Consider the following 26,583-nt stretch of genomic DNA (forward strand, 5'->3'; position numbering starts at 1 on the left):
AGCTACACATTATATATCTGGACCAGACTATAATGGGAATCATTATATCTGAACCATATTTGTCGATTATTGCAGTTCAAGTGAGATGTCTTAAAATTACAATTTTTCAGAAAAAATGAGCCTTCATTTGAGCTTACAGTACTGTACTTTACTTGGGTAAAAATGATTTCAAATAATTCCATTATGACACTCTCACCAATCCTAATAATATATAATGCAACAAGAGGTTGTTTAAAATTTTATGAATTACAATGCATGGAAAGCAAAATTTAGTCCTAATCTGCCCTTTCTGGATGCAAACACTGGTCAAATTTATCAACGTATAACAGTCTGTATAAAAACAATACTTCTAACTAACTAAAGTGTCTAATGAAATCTCAGGCTTTGATTTAATTTCAAGACATTTCACTGGGACACGGTAAACATTAAAATAGAAAGAGTTATTAAGTATCTCTAAGTAATGGACATGATTGTAACAAAAATGTACAAAATATATGTCTTGCCCTCTATTTTCATTTCAACCTTGCACACTTAATTGTCCATTTGAATGCATATTCACGGTGGAATGTCAAGCAGCAAAATTATATACCATTGCCAAATCTTCACTAAGTAGATAGTACAAAATACTACGAGGCTCGCACTATTTACAATGGCCAAAAACAGAGTACTCTGAGGCTGTAGTGGGACATTTATAAAATCTAATGTTTGCTACACATCCAGTGCACCATTATGGTGCCATATTGGTAACACACTTGCACTTATGATACCATCTCACACCCCTAACAGCCTAGTTACTGACACAAAGGTCTGCAACATACAGTGTGCCTCTATCACATGTAGGGATTATTCTCCGGCTCGGAGAGATGTGTACAATGTGTGAGAAATACCCTGTTTGTACAGTGTGTACAGGTTCACAGCGCTACACTATACAGTGGTATGTACAAGGGCGTGGCCCTCCTCTGGGGATCATGAGTGGGGCGTAGGATGGCTCTGTCTGCGCCGCCGCTCACTTTCCCGCCTGAAAACCACATTGGTAGGGTCATCCGCCAGCAGGGGGTAGCGGTGGATGGAATGCATATCCGCCGTCACATACCCAGCCACTGTTCCCTTACTTACCAACTCCACACGCTCCTCAGCTGACCACTCGTAAGTGGAGGGGGATCCATTCTCCACCAACAAGCGCTCATTTTCCCAGGCTCTATCCACAGCTCTGCGGTGAGCATGGCGTAAGAGGCGATGGCGGGCTGAAGGTGGATCCACTCCATATAGTAATACCAAGGAGACATCACTGCCTACTACCCTCACCTCGTGGTGCTCACCATTGTCTTTGGCAGAAACATTGAAGCGACCACTGAGTCGTTGCAGTTGTTGCAAGTCATCATGACGGAGCTCAGCATTTTCCTTCACCAAGTACAGAGTGTGATGATGGTGGTGGGTCAGTGTTACATCAAGCAGAGCTGAGCCATTGAGAACATCCCTTGCTACATCTTGAACCACTGGGTTTTCTTTAGAAGGTACAAGGGTAACCAACGCCCGACCATCAACTCGGGAAACTAGCACTCCTGGACCTAGCACAGGTGGTGATGAAGAGAATCTGCCCAGAGCTGCCCACCCAGGGATGGCCCAGGCTGGAGTGTCAGAGCGTACTAATGATTCAGGCAGCAGAGATGGCCGTGAGAACTGTGACAGGACACCTTCCGTGGAACATGACAAGCCAGATATAATACTGAGAGATGGGGCCAGCTGTGGGGCAGTTAGAACACCACCCAACTGCTTCTCCACAGTTTCATCATGATAGCTGGAGCCAAGCATTTTTGACAGGTCCACACCAAACAGCTTGAGCCAGCTGTCCAGATCTGGAATTATACACTGTATAAGTATTTGATCAGGTAAGTAAACAGATCAGCATACAAATTTCTTATTATCAAAACTGCTCTTTCACAAAGTTTAAATTACAGTGAAGGACTGTTTATTTTGACTCATTAAGTAGTCTAGATACAAATACTGTTGTCTATAAAAGTAACACACTAATATATATATATATATATATATATATATATATATATATATATATATATATATAGGTAGGTGGTGGCAACCATCATCCACTCACTTCATGTAGTGCTGCCTACTTCTTCCTTACCCTTTATCATTCTTTTTCTGTGCCTGTCATCCTCTCTTCCTATTTCTCCCATCTTTCTTGTCACTTATTGCTTTTCTTTTCTTTTACAGGTGGCTTTACATTGAGTGACAAGCCAAATGATTTCCTGTTAGCCAAGAAACCATTTACAACGCTGGGTGGTAACCATATAACCAAATCATACGTGCTCCCTATGTGTCAGCAAGTGGACTGGTGGAGGGTTAGTGCCCCTCCCCGTAAAACAAATAACTCAGAGTCAAATGGCCACCCCTTACGGGATTGTGGCGTCTGGCAATAGATAGATAGATAGATAGATATATATACCGTATATATATATATATATATATACAGTAATCCCTCTAATATCCGAACGCCCAATATCCGAACATCCCCACTAACCGGACATAATCCTCCTGGGATCCAATATTCCCAAAATGGGCCAAAAACTGCAAAAAATTCGAAAAAAATCTGACTTTTTTTCCCTCCCATAATTTGAAATTCCCGCCTGGCGCCAAACAGCTGTTACACCATGGTCCCTTCACCCCTTCCTTCCTCCCCCTCCCCCCTCAGGTTGCCATTTGGTATTTTTCATTACCAAGTGTGGGCCAATTTGGTAATGAAAAATTCGTTTGGTAATGCATTAGAATAATGCATTACCAAATGGATTTTTCACATGTATGAGGATACACAGGATGGAGATGGTGGATTGTTTGCTCTCTCTGATTAATCTGCTACCCTACATAGTGTGAAAATAATCAACATGGTGTTAGTTATAAGGAGAGTGATTACATGTATTTCCACTTGTATATATAATTAGTGAAGAATATATGCTAGCTTTACGAATTTGGTAATGAAAAGTTATATTTGACAATGAAAGTTGAGGAGATTGGTAATGTGGCTGTTGCGATCTGGCAACTCTGTTACCCCACCAACATCAACAGTCACAGCTTAACTCCGATGGAGAGCAGATACTCATAACAGTGCAAGCCACAGGTGCTTGTTTTTTGTGAATAAACAGTGAATAAACTGCAATACCTTGCCACTAGAACACACAGGAATTTACAGTGTTGTGCAGTGTTAAGAAATTAGAATTTAGAGTGCAGAGGATTAACTGTGGACTGCAAACTGGCGGTTCAAACCAGTCCAAGACCAAGGGACTTGTAAGTACCCAGAATGTTTAATATTGTATAAACTCACCTCTAAAACCTCATTTTATGGTTCTTTTGCATTTATTTCAGTCTTTTATGTCCCTTATTGGTGTGATTTGGGTCTTAAATAGGTGCTATGCATGTCCAGAGGGAGTTGTATAGGTGTTTTTCAGAGTTAGGGTCCATAAGTACTAGTCCATAAGCTGGGGCCCAATATCCGGACAGGACCACTATCCGGACCTGCCTATGGCTCTATTGATCCGGATATTGGAGGGGTTACTGTATATATATATATATATATATACAGGACTATATCTATCTATCTGTCTATCTATTGCCAGACGCCACAATCCCGTAAGGGGTGGCCATTTGACTTTGAGTTATTTGTTTTATGGGGAGGGGCACTAACCCTTCACCAACCCACTTGTTGACACATAGGGAACACGTATGGTTTGGTTATATGGTTACCACCCAGCATAGTAAATGGTTTCTTGGCTTACAGGAAACCATTTGGCTTGTCACTCAATGTAAAGCCTGTAAAGGAAAGAAAAGCAATAAGAAGGGACAGGAAAGATGGAAGAAATAGGAAGAGAGGAGGGCCGACACAGAAAAAGAATGATAAAGGCTAAGGAAGAAGTAGGCAGCTCTACATCAAGTGAGTGGATGATGGTCGCCACCACCTACCGTGTTATATATATATATTGTCACTATTTGAGCAATAGAATAAGAACGTTGAGTTCCTCATCAGGCCAGTGGGTGTTTGGGGGCAAAAATTCCAGTTTTTGGAAATATTAAACTTATGAATGTGACTTATACCTCTCTGAAATTCTCTTGAAAAATTAATATTACCACATGAAATATTCTCATCAAAATTCACCTTTTTTTTCCTTTTAATTATTACAGTGCTGAACTTACTGAAGATGGAATTTGTAATAGTTCATTTGATTAGGCATCTTTAAAAACACAGGATTTGCCACTTGAATTATAAAAATTGGCTCTGAAAAAATAATTCTAGGGGACTGTGTGCCAAATTTTGTTTGGTGATGTCCAGCACCACTGTTTCCATACACAGGGTGTGTAAATTAGTGCTCTGGCATGAGTCATAAGTTGCAGTCTGCTTGATTTTTGCAGAAAGCAAATAACAAAATGAAAATAATTTCAATTAAACCGAAAAGTAGAAAGTGGTGAACTTCCAGCTACTCATCTCCAACATATTTCACTAACTTCAACACATTCCACACTTTAGTGTGCATGCCTTTATTACAAAATGAAATTTCCAGTTAACATGGTATCTGCTGTGTGGTTCAGTTCTGTTATTGTCTGAGTGTATAAAACAGATGAAGAGTAAAGTGATGGTTGCTCAGAGAGGTGATTCTCCATGTGATATACTGGTGAATGAAGTGACATGAACTGGTAGAAAAGTTTAAGTAACTTAATACACAAACAGAATGAGTTTGAAGGGAGTAGACACTGGATTGGCTGAAGGATGGTTGGTGGCTGGTGCTGCAAAAGGTCTTAATATGAAATGGAGGACTAAGTATAGGGGCTGCAAGATGATCATGTGAAAGATGGATAGTGTCCCCCAAAACATATGAGTGTCAGAGTTTGGTAAAGCATGAATGTGACAAGTGAAGAGTGAGAGCAGTGGAAAAAAAAAAAGAAAAAAAAAAAAGGGACTCTTGAATACATGTGGGTTATGTAAAGTGGATAGGATAAGTAACAGGCAGACGAATGGTGTGGAGTACGGAAGGCTACTGGTATAGAGATTGATGAATGTACTAAGATCAGTGGTAACATTTCCATTCCATGTTTCCCTGGACAAAATACAGTAATATGTGGTCACAATCTACATATTACTGTACTTGGATGAAATGAACATGACAATGTTACTCAGATGATCATGTCAGACATTAGATATTAACATCCTGAGTAGTTAAAAATAAAAACATGGTGTGTGCATGTAAAAGAACATCCCAAAAGTGAAATGAAAACTCAGTGGTATGACTGAAATTGCATATTTCTACCAAATGAGTTATCTGTGGTTAAATAAAAAACACTGAATGGGAGGTTATCCTCCATGAAAACCAATTATGTTGTTCATATCTGATGTCCTGAGGGTTGGAAATATCGACTCTGCAGAGAGTGGTAGACAAAACTTGTAGAAAAATTCTGAGGCAGTAGCTGAATTGGTAGAGAAGCAGCCTGCAGTCCTAATGGACCCAGGATTGAATCCTGGCTGGGACAGGGAACAGTTTAAGGATTTGAATTTCATAAAAGGAGACTTTACTGACCTACCAGAAGACCTGCTGAGATGTAAAAATCTATCTATCTATTGCCAGACGCCATAATCCCGTAAGGGGTGGCAATTTGACTTTGAGTTATTTGTTTTACAGGGAAGGGCACTAACCCTCCACCAACCCACTTGCTGACATGTAGGGTGCACATAAGGTTTGGTGATATGGTTACCACCCAGCATTGTAAATGGTTTCTTGGCTTACAGGAAACCATTTGGCTTGTCACTCAATGTAAAGCCACCTGTAAAGGAAAGAAAAGCAATAAGAAGTGACAGGAAAGATGGGAGAAATAGGAGGAGAGGAGGGCAGGCACAGAAAAAGAATGATAAAGGCTAAGGAAGTAGTAGGCAGCACTACATCAAGTGAGTGGATGATGGTCGCCACCACCTACCACAAACGTGTAAAAATATCCCCACTAATACCAGTACACCAGTCCTGTATGAAACAGCAATATCATATACTCAATATGGATGGTGGGTGTTAGCACCAAACTGGTGGCATGTGGAAGTGTGTAGAACTATTGAGCCTTGGGATAGGCCCTGAAGCCTTTGCCCAGAGTCAGACACATTATTTATTATATATATATATATATATATATATATATATCATCCATCCAGCATCCAATCCTACGTTGCCCCATGAGGAGCGTAGAAGCCCGGAGCTATGCAGTTGGTCCTGACATTTAAGATGAGAGTGACCAGCCTCACTCATCCCTGAGTGGCATTACATGAGCAATAAACCCCAATCACCCCTTGGATATAAACCTTCACTGGTTCAATTCGACTGGAGCACAATATTTACCCACTAAACCACCGGGCGCCAAAATTTGGTTATATGGTTACCACCCAGCGTAGTAAATGTTTCCTGGTTTGTCACTCAGAGTAGAGTCACCCACAGGCAGAAAGGAGAGGAAAGAATGAAGGAATGAGAGACAGAAGAGGGAGTGTAAAGTCACCCGTAGGCAGAAGGAAGAGAAAAGAATGAAGGAAAAAAAGACAGAAGAAGATGGAAGGAAACAAGGATGGAGGAGAGGACAGGGCAGACACCCGAGAGCAGCACTACACTGAGTGAGTGGATGGTGGGTGCCCCCACCTACCTACCATATATATATACACACAGTAAACCCTCATTATTCGATGGGGTTCCGTTCCTGAAAACCCCATCATATAGCAATCCATTGTATAGTGAACCTGTTATAACATGTAGTCAATGGGGATACGTTCCCAGACCTGCCTAAACTCGCACATTCACACACCTTAACACTTACATACATGAAATATCCTTATGTTTAAACATGTAACGTAACACATTAATAATGAATAAAGAGGGGAAAAACATGAAAATAACAGTATACAGTAGTTCTTACTATTACTTAAGTAAATAGGATTGTCGATGTCCCCTCCGAGGCTAAGGGACAGTTAGGGCCTCACAGCCCTCACTCATCACTGGCAGAAATGGCTTACTGGGCAGGGCTGGCTGGTTGCACGGGGCTGGCTGATGAGTCTGGACTGGCGGATGAGACTGGGCTAGCTGGCTGGGTGGGGCTGGACCAATCGAAAAGACTGGGCTAGCTGGCTGGGCAGGGCTAGCTAATGAGGCTGGACCAGTGGACAAGTGTGTGTGGTCTAATGCCGTCAGCGTGAGGATGTTTTTGTTGCGTTTGCACATTCACTGTTCACTAAGCCGCGGATGATCCATCGTTGTTGCAAATCGTTCCCATTGTATAGTGGGCATAGGGTACTAAAATTTTGACATTGTATAAGCGAAATATCGTACAATGAGGCATTGTATAATGAGGGTTTACTGTATATATATATATATAGTAATCACTCCAATATCCGACGTAATAGAGCCGTAGGTAGGTCCGGTTATTGGTTTTGTCCGGATATTGGGCCCCAGCTTATGGACTTGTACTTATGGACCCTAACTCAGAGAAACACCTATACAACTCCCTCTGGACATGCATAGCACCTATTTAAGACCCAAATCACACCAATAAGGCACATAAATGACTGAAATAAATGCAAAAGAAACATAAAATGAGGGTTTAGAAGTATGTTCATACAGTAATAAACATTCTGGTACTTATGGACCCTAACCTAGCCCAACTCAGAAAAACACATTCCTTCTGCACATGCATAGCTACTAACACCCTATTCACACCAATAAAGGACATTAAAGAGTGAAATGAGGTAAGTATAGTAGGGAAAAAAGTACAGTATGAAACATTCTGGCTACTTACAGCAAGTCCCTGGCCACCTCGATGAATAACCGCCTCCTCTCGGACTCTGACAGTAAGAACGATTTCCTGAAGCACTTGCAGTACACTGTTCCTGAGGTCTTGCACTGAACTTAGTCAATAACACACAGAAGTCCGTTCTCTTCAGAGTGTTTGCTTTTGTCAAAATAATGCTCCATTGTAACTTAGTGTTGCACTTTAACTTTTCCCATTTTTTTTAAATTTTCCAAAGGCAAAACAAAGAAGTCTATTTACGTTACATTTTTTTTCTAATCTTTTCTCTCACAACTTTAAATCCTTAACACAACACACTGTTTTTATCACTGCACAACACTCAAAATTCCCGTGTGGTCTAGTGGAGAAGTTCTTGCTGTTTATTCACTGTCAGAGTCCAGGAGTATCACTGGCAGGCGACCAAGGGGTGCATCGCTGGGTCGTGGTGATGGCGTACCCACTGCAGAGGACTCTGAAGACAGCCGCAAAGTCATGTCGAGCGGTGACTCAACCGTGGCTGATGTGCTGGGTTGTAGCTCGGAGCATGAGGGCCTGTCTTGGGGAGGCAACGGAGTGGAGCCAGGGCTGGGCACAGCGGGGGTCACGAGCCTGAAAAAACTGTCAATGGTTGATTGACGCAATGACCGGCGATTCTGACGATTGATGATGTGCTGCCTGAAAGCAAGCACTTCCTCCACGAGTCCCAAGGGCCCCATCTCCCTGTCGCAGTCCAGGTGTTCCAGGTAGTCTAGGACGAACTCTAGATGTTCCCGGAGTGCGCTCAGCTTGGAGATGGCTGGAGTAGTGTCCTGCTGTGAGGAGTCCGCATCATCGTCGCCTTCAGCGTCGGAATCTTCAAGTTCAGTACTGACACCTGCAACCGAAGACGCGATCTCGATATCAGACAATGTCTGATACCCAGGATCGCCCTCGTCATCATCCAACCACTCACGAACATCGTCCACATCTACATCGTCGCCGTGCGTACGTAGCCGTGCATGGAAGTCATCCACGTCAAACCCTAGAAAATCGTACTCCACATCCGTTCCGAGAAGCAGACGAGACCAACCATTTTCAAGAGTTTTCACAGGGACTTCCTTCCATGCACTAGCCCAGTTGTACAGCGCAGATTTGATGTTGTAGCGGCGAAGGTTTTCCAAAGTCCGCTTGCCTCGTGTGTCCCGTCTCTCCCTGCGCTCGTCCTCATCCTCGAGAACAACCATCACCTCATCCAGGAACTTCCGACTGTATAGGAGCTTTGTTGCCACGATCACTCCTTGGTCCATTGGTTGAATGAGAGCAGTCGTATTAGGTGGCAGAAACATGCACCTAATACGGCCATTTTCAGCAACCAAGTCCTTGTCGCACGGGTGGGCAGGTGCACTGTCGAGTAAAAGGAGAGCCTTTACCTGGTCGTGCGGGATTCCCAGTGTCTTCGTCTGGTAATGGATGACCTCCTTGACGAAGTGACGGTGAAACCAGTCTTTGAAGATCACAGCTGTGAACCATGCCTTCAAAGAATGGTACCAGACGACAGGCACCGAGGCTGCTTTGCGCGGCCAACAATAACAGGCTTAAGCTGGTGCATGCTGTTAGCACTGGCACAACACAATGCAGATATCCGTTCCTTCGAAAGCTTGCAGCCAGGTACACGCTTCTCCGTCTCCTCGGCTAGAGTGTTCGTTGGCAGCGAGCGATAGAATAGGCCAGTTTCGTCAGCGTTATAGACTTGACCGAGAGTTAGGCCCTCCCTGTTGATCAAGCCTTTCACCTTGTACCGAAACTCATCAACTCCATCCTCGTCAGCGTCCAATGCTTTGCCATGCGCTTTATGGTTGGTAAGGCCATGTCGCAACTTGAACGCGAAGAGCCAACCCTCAAAAGCCTTGAAGTCTAGGGCGTCGTGAAGCCTGGCGAACTTCTCAGCAGCAGCCTTCAGCTCCGTTCCACGTACCATCACACCAGCAGCACATTGCTGTCGATACCAAATCAACGTGGATCGGTCGATTTCTGCAAACTTGGGGGTAAACATAACCTTCCTTTCCATGTTGTGTTTGCTTCTCGACGAGAAGTCAGCCGTGTACTGCATGAGTTTGTCTCGGGACCTCTTGATATCGAACAAAGTAGACCGGGCCAGGTTGAACTCGCGAAGAATGCGGGAAGAAGACCAACCCGCATCCACTTTCTCCAATATCTCCCTCTTCTTCTCCAGAGTCAACACCATTCTCTTCCTTGTCTCAGGTGGCGGGACCATCATCACACACACTAAGAGGAGGCCCGAGAGCAGAAGGAAGCCCTGCAGCAGGTAGGGCACCACCACAAAAGCGATCACGTGGGCAGCCATTACGACGAGCGTGCACTCGCGGTGAGAGACAGGCGGGAAGTGGGGAGGATGCAGCGGCGCTCTATCGGACGTCGGAGGAATGACGCGCCAAAACAATGCTCTCCCGCGGCGCGCGTGGTAAGTTCAAATTATGGACAGGAAAAAAATCTTTTTTTTTTTTTTTTGGGGGGGGGGGGGGAGGGGGGTTTCGAACCATTTTGGGAATGTTGGATCCCAGGACGATTATGTCCGGGTAGTGGGGATGTTCGGTTATTGGGCGTCCGGATATTAGAGTGATTACTGTATACTGCATATAAATACTGTCTATATATATATATAAGCCTCTGTGGTACGGTGGTAAAGTGCACGTTTTCGTACACTGAAGAATGAGGGTTTGCGCCCCGCCAGGGTAATAAACTTTGGGAGCCTTCTTCTGGCAATGTACTGCTTGGAAGACATCAGGGGTGCTGTGGTTGAATCAGTGTAGCATACTATAAGTATGCTTGCACCCAGTCGGCTTGCACGGGCCGATTACACTTGGTTCAAAGACTACACACACATTCAAAGCCACTACAACACTACAAATACACTTACAAGCACTTCTCACCCTACATACAATCTGTACCAGACAGCCTAAGCCACTTGGTAGAGATACATTGGCTGTATCGTACCCACTTCGGTAGGGATAGGCCGGTCCTGAAGTGGACAATCAAACAGCTGATGAGATGAGATGATATATATATATATATATATATATATATATATATATACAGTACCCTCGCGTCCAACACACGTTTGTCCAGCACGATTCACGTCCAGCACGGAGAGCAAAAAATTAGTACGATTTAATACAATTTATGTACTGTAAAACGGGTGCATAAGCATAACATGGACGGAGCTCCAAGAAGTGGGCGAAATCCGCAGAGTTCACCTCTAGCACGATCACCTCTGGTCCAACACGGTCATACTGGACGTTCCCGTGACGCTGACAGCCAATCAAAACTTCCGATTAAGTAGCCTCCCCCGCCAGCTATCGTGACGTGATCTTGATGTCGCCCAATGAAATACGCTTCTGCTCTCACGTGATCTTTTGTTAAATTTCTCCCGCCACAGTGCCACTCAGCCGCATAATTCGCATTGGATGGTGCTTTTTTCTCGCTGCATTTTCTGCCCTTGCTACTGCATTTTACTCAGCTCATGATGCCTAGGAAGCCTTCTGAGAACCCCAAGAAGCGGCGGCACCTCCCTCAGGCCACCAAGCTAGAATTCATCGAGAGGCAGAAGAAAGGGGAGAGGAATTTCGAAGGATTTATGAGGGAGGTTGAGGAGGAGCAGCAGCCATTACCCGCTAGTAACGCCAGCAGCCATCCTCTGGGGACCCAGTAGGACTACCTACAGTCTCGGATACCACCTTCCATTCCCAGCAAGCCCACCAATACTATCCTAAAAGGTTAGTTATCATTCATAGTACAGTACCTTTTATTATAATTACAGTAGTACTAATATATGTATGGGTATATGGTAGGTATATAGGGTGACTTTTCCTAGGGTTGCTGACATAATTCATTTTCCCCCATAAGCTCTGTTGTTTGTCCAACACGTTTTTGGTCCAACACAGGACCCATGCATGACAATATTACCGTGTTGGATGCAAGGGTACTGTATATATATATATATATATCTATTGCCAGATGCCTCAATCCCATTTGGGGTGGCCACAAACAAATCGCCTCCAAGTCGCCCTGTCCCTCACCATTTCACTGCCCTGCTCCCAACTCACACCCCCCTCTCTCATATATATATATATATATATATATATATATATATATATATATATATATATATATATATAAGTCAGCCCAGTCACCTGATAATTGGACAGTGTCCTGCTTGCATCCAAACCTTCATCAAGCTCCTCTCCCTGAATGTGTCTCTGGCTAATGAGTCACTTCAAAGTTCCAAAAATTCATCTTCATTGCCTCTAAATATTTTCTGCATGGCATGGTTAACAGAATGAAAATTCCTCACAAATCTTGCCTCAGAAAAATCAATAATGAAATTCTGTCACTGGTGACTCCAGATGCTAAAGATTACTCTATGGCCCCCAGAAGAATGCACCATGACTCTCAGTTTGTGAGCCATTAACATATATGGTATGGCCATATGGAGAGACTGGGTAGAGTTAAGATGGTGAAAAGAGCGTACACAAGTGAGTTTGAGGATGGAAGGAAGTGTAATGGGCCAAGGAAAAGGTGCATGGATGGTAAATGAGTGTGTGGAAAAGTGAGAAGAACATGCAGGCAATTCTTGATTTCCCTGCCTTCATAAGAACTGTCTCATAATGGGGAAAGTACCCATGTGCAACAGAAGAAAGTACTCATGGTAACTGGTCAACAACATGACCAGCATTATGGAAAGCTGTTATGGAAGACAGTTTATGTGGGAAAAAAAAAAAAAAAAAAGGTTTATGAATAATGGCAACATCTTACACTGAGTCACTCTCAGTGACCCTCCTAGCCTGCTCAAAAACATCTCAAACTGGCCTCAAACGTACCAAACAATGAAACAAAAACATACTGAATTGTAACTAACTGAAGTGTGTGTCAGCAGATCCACACCATCACACAGACCATCACTATCACTGTCACCCACACCTTAACCCCTAACCACCACCTACAACACACCATAATCCCACACCATCACTATCAATAATACCTTAATTCTTCATCAATACCTCTGCCACACCATCACCCTGTACCATCACTCAGTTACATAATCACACAGACCACACCATCACCTCACACCAATTAGGCTCTGATCATCACCCTGTATCATAACTCAGTTACAAAGTCATCCTGATCACACCATTACCTCACACCAGTGAGGCTCTGATCAGTCACATAACATGTGCAATGATCAGAAAGAAAATATTTGGGGATGTTTGGGCCTGCATCCCATATTGTGGTGGGAGCGTTTAGTAAAACTGGCCAACAACCTACTCTTCATATAAAATAACAGTGCATACCTCAGGGATAAGGGACTGAACAGAGACTGCAAGGAACCGAATACAGAGGCTGACAGAGACTAAGCAGTGCAGAGAGCCGCCAATGGGTGACCAAGACCAACAAGTGCAGGCATGTTGGAGCCTTTATAAACGAAATGAACTCTGTCTTGTAATGGAGTCTATAAATCCCTGTGTTGCTTAGAGGCAAAGTGGGGATCTTCTCTTTGGCTCAGTGGTAACGTGCACATGTGTGAAGCTCATGGGTCTGAGATCGACTCTCAGCCAGGACAGTGTGATTAATTTGTTAAGTTTCAGTCCAGTCATTACATTGGTTGGAAGCGGTGTGGGATGTGAGGCAAGGCTTGGAAGGCAATGATGTTGTTGGTTAACTGACAGCGTCCTAGTCCTTGCATTCCGGGGATGAGCTGTTGGGTGTGGTCCACATCATCCCCAATGGTGGCCTCCAATGCTATGCTACTGCATGTTCGAAACTGACCAAATTAATCACCAAGGGAAATAACAGTGATGTAATGGGGTCTATAAAAGCCTGCGATGCTTAGAGGCAAAGCAGGGATCTTCTCTGACTCAGAGGTAACGTGCAAGCGTGAAGCGCAAGGGCCTGAGATCGAATCAAGGCCAGGACAGTGTGATTAAGCTGTTAAGTTTCAGTCTGGTTATTACACTCTCTCTCTCTCTCTGTTTTCGTTTTCATTTATAAAGGCTCCTACATGCTTGCATGAATTGACCTTGGTCACCTAATGGCAGCTCTCCATGCTGCTCTATCTCTGGCAGCTTCCCTATTCAGTCCCTTATCCCTGAGATCACAATCTATGACCTCGTCCCAGGTCTTTTTCAGTCTGCCTCTTGCATCCCTACACCCAATATTCACACTTCTCACTTTCTGCACCCAATTGTCATCCCACATCCTCTCCACATGCCCAAACCATTTCAATCTACCTCTCCTCATCACAACACCAATACACTTCTGTCCCATCCTTCCTCTCAACTCTTCCATCGTAAACCTAGCCCCTTCAGGCCTCGTATTCATGGACACACTGCACATCCACCTAATCACTGTCATGTCTGTATGTCTGAAGCTGCAACTATCCTCTTCCTTTACTGCCTGCCCCCCCCCCTCCCACACACACAGATGTCAGAATGGAAAGAAATAATAAAACAACAAAGTGAAGAAAATAAAAAAATGGCAGACAAACAAGGAGAAATCTTTGAAAGTGAAATGGTGAAAGTTTTGCAAAAAAAAAGGAGGCAATTGTGGGGAACACAGTTGAAAAGAATAGATGTGTGATAAATTTTGGAGTTGAGGAGAAAGAACAGAAATCAAAGCAGGCTAGGATGGTCAAGATCAGTGAATTACTTACTAAGATAAATGAAGAAGGAAGAAACTGGGAATGAAAAACAGAGGAGTTAAGAAGAGTAGGTCAGTATAAAACAGAAGGACCTAATGCCAAGCCCATCCAGATTGAATTACGAATGAATATGTGGCAAAAGAAGTGCTGGGAGCAGCATACGGGCTGAGTGATGATGAAAATCAGAAAAAAGTAATGATAAGAAAAGCTCTAAAGTCTGATGAGAGAACTTAACTGAAAATATTGCTAGAAGAAGCAAAAAGCAAAAATGAGGAAAGACTAGAAGGGCAGTTTTTTTTTTTTTTTTTTTTTTTTTTTTTTTTTTTTTTGAGTGCAAAGGACAGGAAACTCAAAAAGTGGTATATAAAGAAAGACTAAAGAGAAAAGTACAAAATGATCTGTTAGGCCTAGGTGAAGTTAGAGCAAATACGGAAGTGACTAAGAAGACTCAGGCTCATATGATAAAGGTAATGTATACAAATGTGGATGGACTGATAACGAAGGAACTACAACTTGGTGACTATCTTGGGGAAAAGAAGCCAGATGTGATATGTTTAACTGAAACTAAATTAGACAGTGAATTCAATGCATATGTGCTTGGTTGGAAAGATTATAATGTGTGGAGGAAAGACAGAGTAGATGAGAAGTTGTTGAATGCTGTGAAGAGTATGTACGATGGTGCAAAGGCTGCAGTGCATGTGGATGGTGAACTAAGTGAATTTTTCTTTTTGAAAGTTGGGTTGAAACAGGGATGTGTCATGTCTACATGGTTGTTCAATCTGTACATGGATTGGGTAATAAAAAAGGTACAAGGTAGGGTAGTGGATGTTGGAGTGGCCCTGGTGAGAGAGGATAGTGTTTGGAAACTCCCTGTACTGTTGTTTGCAGATGATACTGTGTTGTTGAGTGAAGACGAAGGGGAGTTGCAAGGCTTCGTGGATGAGTTTGGGAGAGTGTGTAAGAAACGGAATCTGAAGGTGAATGTAGGGAAGAGTAAAGTGATGGTCTTTGAGAGAGGTGAAGGCAGTGAATGTACAGCGAGGTTGGATGGTGAGGAATTGGAAAATGTGAGTACGTTTAAGTACTTGGGTAGTGTGATGAGTAAGGATGGAGGTTTGGAGGGTGAAGTGCTTGAAAGGGTACAGCAGGGAAGAAAGGTTGCTGGTTCTTTGAAAGCAGTGATAAGAAACAGGGAAGTGAGCATGGAAGTGAAAAAGTTACATGACAGTATTGTGATACCAACTCTAACGTACGGAAGTGAAGCTTGGACGTTGTTGGAAGGACACAAGTCAAGAGTGAGAGCAGTGGAAATGAGTTATATAAGAGGAGCCTGTGGAGTCACATGGAGAGATAAGCTGACGAATGAGGATATAAAGGAACGTTGTGGTGTTGATGTGGATGTGATAGGGAGCGTTATGAGGAACACACCGAGGTGGTTTGGCCATGTGGAGAGGATGGAGGGTGAAAGACTGACGAAGAGAGTGTATGTGAGTGAGGTGGAGGGGGGAAGAGGGAGGGGGAGGCCGAGGATGAGATGGAGGGATGGGGTGGAGAGGTATATGAGAGAGGGGGGTGTGAGTTGGGAGCAGGGCAGTGAAATGGCGGGGGACAGGGCGACTTGGAGGCGATTTGTTTGTGGCCACCCCAAACGGGATTGAGGCCTCTGGCAATAGATAGATAGATAGATAGAAAGACAGAGAAGGAAAGTTTGGAGGCGGAGTGATGATTATGACTGATAAAAAGGTAAATGCAAAAAAGATATTTAAAAAATACGTAAATGGGAAATACTGGGAGTGGAAACAGTGGAAGAACATGAAGAAAAGTTAGATGCAGTAGTGATGTACATGCCACCACAGACAAAAGCACGGCATGGGGATCAGTATGAACAATTACTCAGTGAGTCTATAGATATGCTAAGGAAGATAACTGAGCGGAGAAATAGACTGCTGCTAGAGGGTAATTTTAATTGTAGTGAGGTCAGCTGGGAAGGAATTGATGCAGGGAACAATGTGGAAACCTGGAGGTACAGAGTGAAGGAAATGAAAATGAAAAATATGTTAATACAAGAATTAGGGGAGAGGATATGTCATCAAGACTGGATTGGATTATTACAAGAAACTGTAATGATCTACAGAAGCTATAGTATCATGGCCCCCAAGGAAATAGTAACCACCTGGTTATGGAGATGGAGGTACTGGATAGGGACATGGGAGACAGAGAAGAGACATCGACAAAACAGACATAACTATGTGAAAGAGGACTATGACTCCATAAGACAATATTTAAGAAATATGGACTGGAGTGAAATGGAAAGGGGGGAAAAATATCCTGGAAAAATATACAGGTAATACCTTTATGAAAATATATGAGGAGTGAAATAGCAGTCAGATAGATTATTTTCTGGTTAGGAGGGCCGATAGGAGGTTAGTGAGGGATGTTAAAGTAATAGGAAGTGAAGAGTGTGTGCAGCAGCACAAACTATTGATTTGTGATATGGTGCTAAAAGAACAAGTGATGAAAAAGAGGACTTATGTACCTAGGTGGAAAATATGAAAGCTGAAAAACCAAGTAGTAAGGGATGCCTTCTATAGCGAGTTGAGGAGAGTGGTGCCTGAACAGGGAGCTGTAGACGGAGGCGTTAATGAACAGTACAGAGCCTTCAAGAACAATTTCTTGAGAGTTACTGATATAACATGCGGTTGGACAAGAGGACCACCAAGACATAAAGTAACTTGGTGGTGGGATGAGGGTGTAGAAGCTGCAGTTAAGGAGAAAAGAAGGCTTTTCAGGAAATGGAAGAAGGGTGGTAGCAAAGAGGAATATTTGACTGCCAAGCGGAGGGCTAGAAGAGAGGTATACAGGGCAAAGTCTGAGTCACAGAGACTATTACTTGATAACCTAAATCATGGGAAAAGGAAAAATATGATATTTAGGGTGGCAGGTCAGGTGAAGAGAGATAATCGGGATATCATAGGTGAGCAGTGTGTGAAGAATGATGAAGGAAGGGTAGTGGTGAACAGTGAGGATATTAAAGATGCATGGAGAGAGCATTATAACCGGCTGTTGAATGAGGAGTTTGACTGGGACAGGGAATCCAGCAGATCCAGTGTCTGGCCCTTGGCCTTTGATTGATGCTGCTACTGTGGGTGAGGCAATAGGCAGGATGAAAGTGGGGAAGGCAGCAGGTGTGTCTGGGTTGACTGCCGAAATGTTGAAGGCCTCAGGCGATATAGGGGTGAGGTTAGTCACTGACCTGATAAATAGGATTATTTATGTGTTGTCCCAGATGATTGGCTTCAGAGTGTAATTGTAAATGTGTATAAAGGGAAGGGTGAAGCCCTGGAAAGAGGAAATTATAGAGGTATAAAGCTTTTAGATCAGATAATAAAGGTAATGGAGAGAGTTTTAGAAGGTACGATTAGAGAAAGAGTGAATATTGATGAGATGCAGTTTGGGTTTATGCCAGGTAGGGGGACCACTGATGCTATATTCACTGTTCGACAGCTTCAGGAAAAATATATTTTGTTGATTTGGAAAAGGCCTTTGACAGAGTCCCTAAAGAGGTGGTGAAGTGGGCAATGGGAAAGCTTGGCTTGGAGGAGTGGCTGGTTAGGGTGGTTATGGCTATGTATGTGGGTGCTCACACCCAGGTAAGAGTGAATGGAGATTTGAGTGATGAGTTTTCCGTGAAGTTTGGTGTGAATCAGGGGTCAGTCTTGAGTCCCATGTTGTTTATCACGGTACTTGAAGCCCTTTCACGTGACTTTAGAAACGGACTCCCGTGGGAGTTGTACGCTGATGATTTGGTGTTGATTGCAGAGAACGAAAGGGAGGCGGAGGAAAGGTTTAGGAAGTGGAGAGATCAAAGGTAGACTGCGAGATAATGCTGATTTTATGTGTACGGTGTGTCGGGGTGAGCAGGTGGAGATTGTCAGACGTGAAAGGATTGAACTTGCTGCTGAATCTCTTGAGTGTGTGGAAGAGTTTTGTTATTTGGGAGACATGTTGTGTGCTGGAGGTGGGGCTGGAGCTAGCTCTGTGGCTAGGGTGAAAAGTGGTTGGAAGAAGTTCAGGGAGCTCTTTCCTCTCCTGACATTGAGAGGACTCTCCCTACGTGCTAAGGGGTCTTTGTATGCAGCATGTGTTAGGAGTGTAATGCTGTATGGTAGTGAGACCTGGGCAGTGAAGGAGGAAGATATTCGCCGGCTCAGACATACAGAAATGACATTGATTAGGTGGATGTGCAGTGCGTCCCTGCGTCCAAGGCCTGGAGGGGCTGGGTTAACGATGGAAGAGTTGAGAGGTAGGATGGGACTGGAGTGTATTGGTGTTGTGATGAGGAGAGGTAGATTGAGATGGTTTGGACATGTGGAGAGGATGGGGGATGATAATTGGGTGAGGAAGGTGAGAAGTGTTAATACTGGGGGTGGGGTTGTGAGGGGTAGACTGAGAAAGACATGGGACAAGGTCATTAAGTGGGACCTCAGGGTTAAGGGACTGAACAGGGAGGCTGCAATGGATCGTGCAGTGTGGAGAGCCGATATTAGGTGACCAAGGCCAACACATGCAAGCATGTTGGAGCCTTTAAAAACGAAAACGAAAACGAGTGAGCCAGAAACCATGTTCCAAGAGTTGCTGTAAAAAAGGAGGACAGAAAGACTGGTTTAATAAACGAGTAGGAACGCACTAGAAATTCGCACGAGATGGATATTGTAATAAAGGCAAGAAAGAACCCAAGCTGTTCTACAGGTTTGTAAATAGTAAAATTAAAGCAAAGAACAGCTTTGGCGAAAGCTTTGCCATTGATCTTGACATCTCAAAGGCTTTCGATCAAGTTTGGCATAAACCTTTAATTTCCAAACTGCCCTCTTACGGTTTCTATCCTTCTATCTGTGCCTTCATCTCTAGCTTCCTTTCTGGTCGTTCTATAGCCGCTGTTGTAGACGGCTATCATTCTTCTCCTAGATCTATTAACCGTGGTGTTCCTCAGGGCTCTGTCCTATCACCAACTCTCTTCCTTTTATTCATCAATGACCTTCTAAGCTGTACATCTAACCCTATCCACTCATACGCTGATGACTCCACCCTTCACCTTTCCATTTGATTCCCAGAACATCCATCTCAGCAGTTACTTCAACAGGCAAGGGATGAGGCTATGGCACACCTAATGTCTGACTTGGCTCGTATCTCTGACTGGGGTAAAAATAATCTAGTTGTTTTTAATGCATCAAAGACTCAGTTTTTGCACCTATCAACCCGACAAAATCTTCCACAGGTATACCCACTTATGTTTAATAATACTCTGCTTAAGCCTGCATCATCGTTGAACATGCTTGGGGTTTCATTTGCTCGGAACTTGTCTTGGAATGATCATATTACATCTCTTGTAAAATCTGCTTCCAAGCGATTGGGGGTGCTAAGCCGACTCCATTCCTTCTTTGCCCCTGCACAATTGTTAACTCTGTACAGGGGTTTCATCCGCCCCTGTGTGGAGTACAACTCTCATGTGTGAGGAGGCTCCCCACATACAGCTCTTCTCAACAGGGTGGTGTCAAAGGCTTTTCGTCTCATTAACTCTCCCCCTCTTACTGACTCCCTTCAACCTCTGTCTCTTCGCCGCAGTGAAGCATCTTATCTCTTTTCTATTGCTACTTCAATGGTCACTGTTCCTCTGAACTGTCTGCATGCATTCCTCCACTTCTACAACAGGTGCGTAGCACCCATCTAGCAGCAAACTCTCACCCCTTTTCTGTCCAACTCTCTAATGCAAGAGTTAACCGTTACTCCCAGTCCTTCACTTATGCAACAGGTCAACTCTGGAACTGTCTCCCTCTGTCTGTATTTCCTGCTTCCTATGATCTCCAGTCTTTCAAACGCAGTGTGTCAAGGCATCTCGAAATGAATGGATCTTGAATTTGGCTCTCTCTTGTATTTTGTTTTTCTCTTGGAAGGAACAGTTTTGCGGGCTCATTGCCTTTGGTTCCTTTTTCTCCACGTTAAAAAAAAAAAAAAAAAAGGTGATGCAATATATGAAAAAGTGAAGGAAATGTGATAGATTAGAGATGGTATTTGTAACAGAAGAGGAATTCCTAGAACCTATAACAGAGATGCAAACCCTGAAATTACTGTAGAAACAGTAGTAGTTGAGTGAAATGAGATACTTCAGGTGATGAAGGATACAAATGTGAGAATGGCAATGGGACCGGATGAAGTCGTTAGCTGGATCTTGAAAGAATGTGCAGACCTGTTAGGTTTTCTATAGAAAGTGGGAGCCACCTACTAACTGGAAAAGAGCAAATATAGTTCCAACTTATAAAGGCGGTGACAGGGCAGACCTACTTAAATACAGATCGGTGTCCCTCACTAGTACAGTCTGCAAACTATGTGAAAATATCATCAGAAAAATTTATTTTCATTTTCATTTTTGAAGGCTCCAACATGCCTGCATTTGTCAGCCTTGGTCATCTAATGGTGGCTCTCCATGCTACTCAATGTATGGCAGCCTCCCTGATCAGTCCCTTGACCCTGAGGTCACATTTAACATCATCCCAGGTCCATTATTAATGTTCCTCGCTTTCTGCATCCAATTATCATCCTCCACACTCTCTGCATGCCCAAACCATCTCAATCTACCTCTCCTCATCACAACACCAATACACTCCAGTCCCATCCTATCTCTCAACTCTTCCATCATAAACCTAACCCCGACAGGCCTTGCACTCAAGAATGCACTGCACGTCCACCTAATCATTGTCATTTCTGTATGTTTCAGCCTGCGAATATCCTCTTCCTTTACTGCCCACGTCTCACAACCATACAGTATTGCACTCCTAACTCATGCTGCATACAAAGATCCCTTATGACGGAGGAAGAGCGCTCTCAATGTCAGGAGAGGCAACAGCTCCCTGAACTTCATCTAACTACTTCTCACCCCAGCCACAGAGCTAGCTCCAGCCCCACCTCCAGCACATAACATGTCTCCTGAATAACAAAACTCTTCCACACACTCAAGAGACCCACCAGCAAGTTCAATCCTTTCACACTTGACAATCTTCACCTGCTCTACCCAACATGCCGCACACATAAAATCAGCAATATCTCGCAGTCTACCACTAATACCACTATAGCACTTATGCACCCACTTATCACAAACACTGCACATGATGGAATGGCTTCCCACGCCCTTCTGGCAAATTGCACATGTCCACTCTCCCTGTTATATGACAGTACCACCACCAACCCTAGATATCATCACTTTTGTTTTATCTGCATTTTCCCTTAAGCCCTTGTGCCCCATACCATCTCTCCACTTCCTAAATCTTTTCTCCATCTCCCTTTCATACTCTGCAGTCAGCACCAAATCATCGGCATACAACATCTCCCATGGGAATCCATTTCTGAAGTCATGTGAGAGGGCTTCTTGTATCATGATAAACAAAAAAGGACTCAAAACTGACCCCTGATGCACACCACCATTCACGGAAAACTCATCACTCAAATCTCCAGTCACTCTTACCTGGGTGTGAGCACCCACATACATGGCCATAATCACCCTAACCAGCCACTCCCCAATCCCAAGCTTTCTCATTGCCCACTTCACCACCTCCGTAGGGACTCTGTCAAAGGCCTTCTCCAAGTCAACAAAAACCAAGTACAATTCCCTTTTCATTCCTATATATTTTTCCTGAAGCAGTCGAACAATGAATATGGCATCAATGGTCCCCCTGCCTGGCATAAGCCCAAACTGCATCTCATCAATAGTCACTCTTTCTCTAATCATACCTTCTAGAACTGGACGGATAAAATTCCTTGAAGGGCTCATGGTAATAACGTCCAAGCAATTTGGATTTAGAGAAGGGTCGTCTTGTGTTACAAACCTGTTGAGCTTCTATAGTAGAGTGATAAACATTGTTCAAGAAAGGGAAGGATAGGTAGACTGTATTTACCTGGATTTAGAGAAGGCTTTTGATAGAGTGCCACACAGAAGGTTATTATGGAAACTGAAAACCTATGGAGATGCACCTGGGAAATCGTTGAAATGGTTAAAAAATTACTTGATAGAAAGACAAAAGAGGATTGTAATATAAGACAAGTTTTCCCAGCAAAAAAGGGCAACTAGTGGAGTGCCCGAGGGTTCAGTGTTGGCTCCAATTATGTTCTTGATTTATAGAAATGACATGCCTGAAGGGCTGAGTACTTATAAGAGTTTATTTGCTGACCATGCAAAAATCATGGAACATATTAAAGGAGCGAATTGTTGTAGAGAATTACAAAAAGATCTATATAAACTCTGCAATTGGAGTCAAATGTGGAAAATGAATTCAAAACTAATAAATGTCACGTACTGGAAATGGGGGTAAGTAAAAAGAGGCCAAGGTATGTGTAGAGGAGAAAATATGGAAGGCAAATAAGGAAAAGGACCTTGATGTGACTATACAGGATAACCTATCGCCAGAGAAACATGTAAAAAGGATTACTGGAAGAACTTACAGACTACTGATAAACATGAAAGTGGCATTTAACCCCTTAAACACGGATCGTCGCGTTTGCGACGCTCGCCAAAAAGGACATAAAGGCGGAGTGTGGCATTTGCAATTCGAGTTAATTTTGAATAAACGCGGGCAAGGATGTTCCAGCTGGTATTGTCTATCAGTACCACCACCCTTTAACTACAATTAGCATACTTTACCTTTGTACTACTGACCTCCGTTGTTGCCAAGTATCGCGTTTCCCCCCCCCCCACACAGCCCGGCCAGCCTGGCTGTGATACATGGCAGCGCTCTGACTGCTCAGAACTGTAAATCTGCGCTCTCCTCTCACAAGCAGTTTATGCTAATAGGAAACACTTGTTTCCCCAGTTGTAACACTAGCTTTTTTTCACACGGTTTGCCCTTGTTTAGCGTTAGTTTACCACAGGCTTTCAAAGTGACATTATGGCGAGTTCTAGCTCTTCCGAGTCAGTGCGAGCGGCCGACAGGAACGAGAATAAAGTGATGGGCGTAAGGCAGAATAAAACGCCGCGGTGATCTTTTGGGAAGTAATATGATTGAAAATAATGTAGTATACATGTTTTTAGCTGTGAAAATGGAAATGTTTGTTGAGTGACGGGAAGACCGCCGCTGCGCTGCATGTTGGCCGTACGCTTCATTGATTTTAGCCTTATTTTCAGTGCTTATTGTACAAATACGGATTCCAAACTACCTGTACGTTGTAGTATAAAGTTTACTGTGACAGAATGAGGCTGTGGTAGAGGGGAAACCGAGTTGCTGGAGGTGTGAAAGTGAAGATTTGGTTACCCAACTTTGCAAGTGTCCACAAGTCCTTGGGTAGTCCATGAAGGCTCAACACCTGTCTCTGGAGAAAGCTGAATGTAAGTACTATCTGCCAAACCAAGTATAATGTTCTAGGGTTAATCTCTGATTTTTGGCTAATATTTTCCTACAGATACTCAGACCACGATACAACCCCGCCACTCGTGGGGGGGTCGACTGTTCATGGCCGCGCATTAGGGGTTAATTATATGGATGAAGAGATGCTGAGAGAGTTAATAGTGGTCATGATAAGCCTGGAATATAGAGAAGCGATATGGTCACCACATTTGCCAAAGCATACCAGTAAACTAGAAAGAATTCAAAGGATAGCTATAAAATTGACATGAAACTTGAGGGAGTTGTCTTACGAGGAGAGATTAGATAAGCTAAAACTGCCAACCCTGAGGGAGTGGAGATTTAACTGCAATGTTTAGAGGAGTAAGAGGACTAGAACATGTGGACAGAGAGGACCTTTTGTGAAAGATGATGGAAGAAAAAGCAGACACGAATGCAAATTGAAGCAGAGTCGATGCTTCTGTGATGTTAAGAAACTTAGTTTTCAAAACAGAAGTACAGTACAGTCAACTGGAATGATTTGGAAGGGAAGATGGTGCGAACAGAGGGCATCCATGTGTTTAAACGTAGACTGGATAATAAATACCTGTAGAAAAGAGACAGGACAACGAAAACTTAGCTCAGACCTTGCATAAAACAATTAGGTAATTACACACACACACACACACACACACATATATATATATATAGATATATATATATATATATATATATATATATATATATATATAAATAGTGGAAAAGGCATCTCAGAAGGACTATAAGGTGTTTATAACATTCATGGATCAGGTAAAAGCATATTACAAAGTAGACAGAGGAGGGCTGTGGGAGGTTTTGCACATGTAGAGTGTAGATGGTAAGCTGCTAGGTGCTGTCAGGTGTTTTTATGATGGTAGTGAAGCATTACCTATATATACTGTGTATATATATATATATATATATATATATATATATATATATATATATATATACATATATATATATATATATAAATACAGTAGGCTTGCACAGTGCGCGTCATCACAGTGCCTGATTCGCCTTGTGCACGAGTGACCAAAAATCATAACCAAAAACCCTTCAATGCGCGAGTTTACTGCATAGAACATGAGGCAGAGGCAAGGAGTGGCTCAAAAATGCCATTTTCTACTAGTGCACAACCACCCCTCACACAGCGCGTCACGTGTTGTCATGTTGATGCGTGATGGAAGGCAGGACTGAGCTGTGTATGTCACACATTAGCAAGATCCTTGCTGCCGTGCATAAGCTCAAGGAAGAGGTGAAGGAACAGGAAGTGAGCAACCTAAGAACGGAGGAACTTCTGGTTGGTATCGACAAACTCTTCCGTTCCTACACAGACAGGCACAGGGAAGAAATAAACAGAAGACAAACGCTCATAACAAGCTACACACAGCGGGCTCAAGTTGGTGAAATTGCGGAACCATCGACATCGTCTGCTTCTGTTCCTGTTGAGGATGAAGAGGATGCAATGTCAGAAGTGTCAGCATTGGACTTTGAAGGATTTACGGCCGAAGTGAGTGACTTTGATGCTCCCGGGGAAGGTGCTCAAGAGGAGTCTGTGGAGGGAAATGTTGGTGCAGTGGGAGGTGCGGTGGGGAGTGCGGTGCTGTAAGTGTTGCTGCGCCTCGGAACCCCTGTTATTTAAGGTCATCAGGCCTGTTGTCTACTGTTGTTAAGGTGACTACCCATATTTTGTTATTGTAGCTATAGCTTTAGTACAATATTTGAAAAATATGACCTTTATTATATCTCTCAGGGCCAAAAAATGTCCAGGTGTGAGGGGGTACCGCCCATATGTAATTATTCCCATAAGATTATGTATTCCCAGTACGCGAATTCCCAGTGCGCGAGGTCGTGGACCACCCAATCTCTCGCGCACTGTGTGAGCCTACTGTATATATATATATATATATACAGTAATCCATCCACTATCCGATGTAATAGAGCCAAAGGCATGTCCGGAAAGTGGTCCCGTCCGGATAGTGGGCCCTAGCCTCCTGGACTTGTACTTATGGACACTAACCTACCCTGACTCAGAAAAACACCTATACAACTCCCTCTGGACATGCATAGCACCTATTTAAGACCCAAATCACACCAATAGGGGACATAAAAGACTGAAATAAATGCAAAAGAACCAGAGAATGAGGTTTTAGAGATGAGTTTATACAATATTAAACATTCTGGGTACTTACAACAAATCCCTGGCTCCTGGACTGGTACTTATGGACCCTAACCTAGCCTAACTCAGAAAAACACCTCCCTACTGCACATGCATAGCACCTAAGACCCTGTTCACACCAATAAGGGACATAAAAGAGTGAAATGAGGTTTTAGAGGTAAGTATGGAAAATACAGTACAATATGAAACATTCTGGGCACTTACAACAAGTCCCTGGACATCTCAATGAATAACTCGCCTCCTCTCAGATTCTGACAGTAAAAAGGAGTACCTGAAGCACCTGCAGTACACTGTACATGAAGTCTTGCACTGAACTTAGTCATTTGCACCCAGAATTCCATTCTCTTAACACTGCGCACTCTAGTCTTAATGAAATAAGTGTTGCACTCTGCACTTAAGTCTTTGCACTCATAAATCCATTTTCTTAACATTATACACTCTAGTCTAATTTGCGCTCCATTGTATGTCAATAAAATCAGTGTTGCACT

General features: G+C 43.3%; 1 protein-coding gene across 1 annotated transcript in view; it reads right to left on the reverse strand.

The window, feature by feature from the left end:
- Window positions 1–909: 909 nt before the first annotated feature.
- The window catches only part of LOC145393992 (teneurin-m-like), an 839,265-nt gene continuing 813,591 nt past the window's right edge, over window positions 910–26,583 (reverse strand). Inside the window, exon 23 of the mRNA XM_080267963.1 lies at window positions 910–1,856. Within this exon, the coding sequence (XP_080124089.1) occupies window positions 967–1,856 (890 nt within the window). The 3' untranslated portion in view covers window positions 910–966. The remainder of the gene's footprint in view (window positions 1,857–26,583) is intronic.

Source organism: Coenobita brevimanus, chromosome 26, assembly GCF_032717465.1.
Source record: "Coenobita brevimanus isolate Jiangsu-jjx chromosome 26, ASM3271746v2, whole genome shotgun sequence".
In the NCBI taxonomy this organism is placed as follows: Eukaryota; Metazoa; Arthropoda; class Malacostraca; order Decapoda; family Coenobitidae; genus Coenobita; species Coenobita brevimanus.